This window comes from Microtus ochrogaster, chromosome 6 (assembly GCF_000317375.1).
Source record: "Microtus ochrogaster isolate Prairie Vole_2 chromosome 6, MicOch1.0, whole genome shotgun sequence".
In the NCBI taxonomy this organism is placed as follows: Eukaryota; Metazoa; Chordata; class Mammalia; order Rodentia; family Cricetidae; genus Microtus; species Microtus ochrogaster.
In genome coordinates, this window is record NC_022013.1 from 344092 (window position 1) to 349648 (window position 5557).

The window sequence follows — 5557 nt, forward strand, 5'->3', positions numbered from 1 at the left end:
CCTGCTTCATTGATGAACCTGGTGGTTCCGTCTGGCAGGACTCGAGGCCAGGAGATGGAGAACCGATAGTGGGACACACCCAGGTTCTGCAGGGCCACCACGTCCTCATCAATCTTGTGGTAACTGTCACAGGCCACATCTCCGTTGTCGTCATTCTCAATCTTCAGTGGTGTGTGGGAAAATGTGTCCCAAATACTCAGTCCTTTGCCATCTGCTCTCCAGGCTCCTTCAATCTCAGATGACAAGAGGTAGTCTAAGCCATCTGACCAAATACATTCCCTTCTGCAACTCCCTGGGGAGCCTTCTCTGCACACCCTGCACCAAATTCCTAAAGTTGCCCTGCACACATGGCGGCATCACTCTGCACTCTGCTACCGTTCTGGTTTCCCATATCACCATGCAGTGTATGTGCATGCGCGCGTGCGTGTGTATGTGTTGCACACTCACACGTGTGCACGCACATATGCGCCAATGCAAATGAGAAACAGAGAACCTCACATAGGCTAGGCTGGCTTTGAACAACATGTAACAAAGTAACCGAGTACTCTACTTAGTCACATCCCTAGTTCCAAGAGTAGGTATCGCATTTTAGTGTACAAATTTATTCTGGCAGTGGGGTCTGGCATAAGGTGGATACTCACCAAAGGTGCTGAGTGAAAGTTTAACATCTGCTACTACCTTAACTACAGGCAAGCCTACTGCAAGGATACTGGTGTGGAGAAGTATTTGTAGTCCAGATGTACATGGCTGTTTCTATGTCTTCCTCCTCCTCTCTAACTCCCTTCCCATAAGACTTTGGAGAACGCTGTCTGTGGTGGTCAGTGGGTAGATAAGTACCACATCTGTAATTCACTTTCAAACATTTCAACAAATATGGTGGGACAGCAAATATGACGTCACAGCTGAGATGGTGTTGGCATTCTAGTGCTGGCTCAGAGAGAGGCAGAGTGGAGTAAATAGGAGAACTGCCATAGGAACCATCTCTGTGCAGTTAGAGGAGGCCAGGATAAAAGGGACTAGCCTAGGCTGCCAGGAGCTAGATCTATATATTAGTACAGAGTTATTCACTGAAGGAGATACAAATATGGAAAATGAATGGGCTAGCATTTCCTTATAGATTTGAACTGGATGTATGGCCGTAAACTCACGGCTTAAAATATACAAACTGTAGAGCTGGGGGATAAGGCTAAGTTAGATGAGGTATTGATTATCATGCATGAGGCCCTGGGCTCCATCCCCAGCACTGCATATGCTGAGAGTATTTACGCATGCTAGTAAGCCTGGGATTTGGATAGTAGAGGCAGGAGGATCAGAAGTTCAATGTCATCCTTGGCTACAGAGTGAGTTGGTTTACACAAGACTCTGTCTCCTGCATACTTAATTAAGAAATGCCAAGTGGGGAGGCTGAAGGGTAAAATGACAGAAATGTATGTGTGGGAACATCCACGTGCTGTGCAGTTCCGACTACTGAGAGGACCTACAAGTTGTGACACTCCAGGGGAGTCAGGACACCAGAGGACAATTGTTGGCTGCTGTGTAAAACAGCTGGGTCTCACCAGAGAAATGCCTGCTTAACAGCCGGGGAGGAAGAGGAACAAAGGAGGCCACTGTGCACGAAGGGATAGATGTGGGGCCCTGGCCTCCCTTATTCCTGGAGTGCTTCTCGAGGACAATTTCTGGTCAGCATGACTAAGCATTTAACCCTTATTCCTGGAAGGCATTCAGTTTCTAGTCAGATGACTAGCATTCTGTTGGTTCCTGTTTTCCCCTTGCCCCACCTGGTTAAGTTCCTATATTCCTCCTGCCCCGCCTGGTGATTAGCCGCAGGGCATTCATTATGGTAATTTCCCCACCTGCCTGGGTGGGGGTCCTTGTGCTCCAGTAGGTAGATAAGGGCTTCCCCAAGGCTCAATAAACGGCTTTCGGTTGATCTCCTTTTGAATGACCCTGGTCTCTCTGTGTGTTCTGTGTGTTCTTTTCAATCTCCAGGCCCTTGCCCGACTCGCGTTCGGTACAGTGGCGCGGACTGGACCGAGGGTGTAACACCAAATCGGGTGTTACAGATAGAAAGTCAGACTGGGCTGAGACTCAACTGGTCAAGGCTTGTCTAGCATGCGTGGACCCCAGGCTATCCCATGCCAGCACTGAGAAACCAAGCCTAGCGCTGCACACCTGTAACCCCAGCATTCGAGGAAATGGAGGCAGAATGGTCAAGAATCCAAGAATATGGGCTGCTCAGTAAATTCAAGGCCAGCCTGAACTGTATGAGACCCTGTCACGAAAAAAATGGAAAAAGGGGAGGAGGAAGAAAAGAAGATGAAGAAAGGCCCAGCACCAAGCCCTCTGAAGAGTCACCATGCCTGCACTGAACACACCTCTTGCCCTCTCTCTTTCATCTTTCCTCTTCCTGAGGAAAGGGAATCACAGCACCATATGTTCTGTGTTCACATTCTTGTTGTGAACTCAGTAGCAGCCCAGGTCAGAGCATCAGAAAATGCCCGGATTTACCCCAGGACCAGTTAGGTCATCTGCCTGCACAGATGGAGCCTCCAGGGAGATTATGTGTTTGCATGTTCTTCCGGAACCTTCTGTCATGGCTCTACCTGATCCATCTGCTCCTGCAAATGACCATCTCAGTCCTTGACAAGATCTACAGACACCTAGAAAACAAACGTCTGACCAATCTATAAAGAAGTTTCTAGACTGAATTAATTAAGGAAAGAAAAATCACCATTAATGTGGGCAATTACCGTTCAGTGGCTGGAGTCTACCGAATAAAACCGAGAAAGTGAGCTGTGCACCAGAATCCACGTCTCTTGGCTTCCTGACTGAAGATGTCATGTGATCAGCTGCCTCACCTGGTTACTGTCAGGAATTTTCCTCAGCCTTAAACTGTGAACCTAAAATTAACCCTTCCCTCCATAAGTGGCCTGTGTCAGGTACCTCACCACAGCTACTAGACAAGGAACAAGACAACCTTACCCACAGGGATCTAACTGACTTTGGGGTCTGAAGCACCTGGATCCTCACTGGTCTGCGCAGGTTCACTAGTGGCTCCGGCTTGTGTGCCTCCAGTCCTGTGCACACGCTTGGCGCCCAGCAGCCAGTAGGAAAGTGAGCTCAGGTCTCCACACTCCTCACCTGATAGGCAGCAGTAGATGCACTCCAGATGAAGCCCTTGGGGAACTCTCCATACAAAAACTCGTCCTCCTTGGCCAGGGGCATGCCATTGTTGGTAATGACCTCTGTGTAGTAGCTGGCCGAGGCTCTTGCTGTTCGAGGCCTGGCCACATTGTCAAAGTCAACATGATACAGCCCAAACTTGATCGTGTAGCCTGACAGCCACTCGAAGTTGTCCATCAGCGACCAGGCGATATACCCTCGAAGGTCCACACCGTCCAGCCTGTAGGCTAGGAAATGCCAAAGAGAGCAGAAGAAAGCTTAAGCCAGTAGGCAGGGCTCTCGAGAAACCAGTCCTGTGCTGGTACTGGAATCCAGGCTATGTCCTGTGCTAAACCACACAAGTGTGCAGTCACATGCTTCCTGAGAGAGGGACATGTGACCTCATCACTCATACTTTCTGCTTTTTTTTCTTTTTTGAGACAGTGTTTATCTGTGTCACCCTGGCTGTCCTGAACACACTATGCAGACCAGTCTGGCCTCGTACTCAGAGTTCAGCCTACCTCTTCATCCCTAGCCACGTGATTAAATACTGCAGCAGCAGCACCACCACTTTTCACTCTTACTCTTCTTAGCCTCAGTGACCTTACAGCAAGTGTTATTTGTTAAGGTAAAGAGATAAGCCTCAAATTCAAGAGTCTCAGCCCACATAGCTAGTAAGCACACAAGTGTGATATCATTTGAAACATTGTGAGACAGGATCCCAGGTAGCACAGGCTGGTCTTGCACTACCAAGAATAACCTTGGATTTCTTTCTGCTCCTCCTGCCTCTAGTGCTCCAGTGTGGGATTGCAGGTGTGCACCTTGTCCACTCTAGGGCTGGGAGTGGAGACTGGGGCTGTGTATTCTGGGCAAGCAATTTACTAACTAAGCCTCATCCCCTGCTCTAGAAGTGGAAACTTTACCTTTTTATGTAAATCTCTGTGTGTGTATGAGTGAGCAAGTGTGTGTGTGGAACTAGTACACAACCTCAGACTCTCTTTTACAAAGCCTCTCATTTGATCTGGAGCTCAGCAAGTGGGCTGGGCTTGCCCGCCAGAGAGCCCCAAGAATGCACCTTTCTGCTTCCTCGGCACAGAGATTACAAATGAACCCAGTCTGACGTTTCCCTGGAAACTGAACTCTGGTCCCTAGGCTTGCAAGACAAACGCTTTACTAACTGAGCCCTGGCACAAACACAAAAGAGAGATGTTCAGAGTGCCTGCCGAAGCATGGGACATGTGACAGATGGAGGACAGGGAAACGGGACACAAGAGAGGCATAGGACAGGGAGAGTGGAGGTTTAGTGAGAGGAGCAGAAGCCTCATGTACCTTTCAGAGCCTCGTTGATATAGGTTTTGTGGTAGAATATCCTGTCTGTGTCATCCAGCGAGGGGTCGTACAACCCATGTCCATTCTCCGTGATGTAAATGGGAACGTTCCCATACTCTTCCTTGATCCAGTTCAGCAGCCTCCGCATCCCCCAGGGCACGGCTGGGAGCATTGACGGAGAGGTCAACGAAGAATCCATATCGCTGACCGTCAGCTCGCGGTCATCATCATAGTTGGGTGGGTTCAGCCTTGGGGTGCTGTGCTGCACAAACACGGACGAGTAGGTGTTGAGGCAGAAGACATCAGCGGTGCCCCTGATGTACGCCTTCTCCTCCTCTGTGAAGCTGGGCAGGCGGGAGCCCGGCAGGTGCTGCAGTTCACTCCTGTTCCCCACATTCCATTTCATGACATCTGGATAGTCCCCGTTTCTAAAAATGGGGTGGGCAAACCAGCCCAGGGAAAACTGCAGCATCCGGTCGGCAGCTTCCACATCTCTTAGGACTCCTGGGTCTTTGGGTTCCACCCAGTGAGTGTTGAGGTTCAGTGAGATGACCCCCTTCTGCTCCTGCCTGTATTTCTCATCATAAGTATGGTAGACTCTAGCATGAGCCTTGATGAGTGTGTGGCTGACCCTGTAAGGTGCCCAGCCGGGGTCCTGCACATTTGGGGGAAACACCCCTGAACCATAGCCTAACTGTGACACATACAAGGGCTCATTAAAGGTCATCCAGAACTTGACTCTGTCACCAAAGGTCTTAAAACAGAAGTCAGCATAGCTGTTGAACAAATCAATCAAAGAAGAGTTCTCCCAACCTCCAATATCCTGGAGGGCCTGGGGCAGGTCCCAGTGAAACAGTGTCACCATGGGGAAGATGTTGCTCTGCAGCAAGCCGTCAATCAGCCTGTTGTAATAATCGACACCTTGCTCGTTGACGGAACTGTTAGTTCCTGTTGGGAAAATCCGAGGCCAGGAGATAGAGAACCTATAGGCCTTGACCTTCAGGGCGCGAAGAATGTTCAGGTCGTCAACCAGTTTGTTATAACTGTCACAGGCTATGTCTGCGGT

General features: G+C 49.6%; 1 protein-coding gene across 1 annotated transcript in view; it reads right to left on the bottom strand.

Annotated features, from left to right (window-relative positions):
- LOC101980593 (lactase-phlorizin hydrolase-like) overlaps positions 1 to 5557 on the bottom strand; it is a 46070-nt gene that overhangs the window by 18624 nt on the left and 21889 nt on the right. The window contains 3 exon segments of the mRNA XM_013346652.1: positions 2 to 233; positions 3142 to 3410; positions 4492 to 5550. Of these exon segments, the coding sequence (XP_013202106.1) occupies positions 2 to 233; positions 3142 to 3410; positions 4492 to 5550 (1560 nt within the window).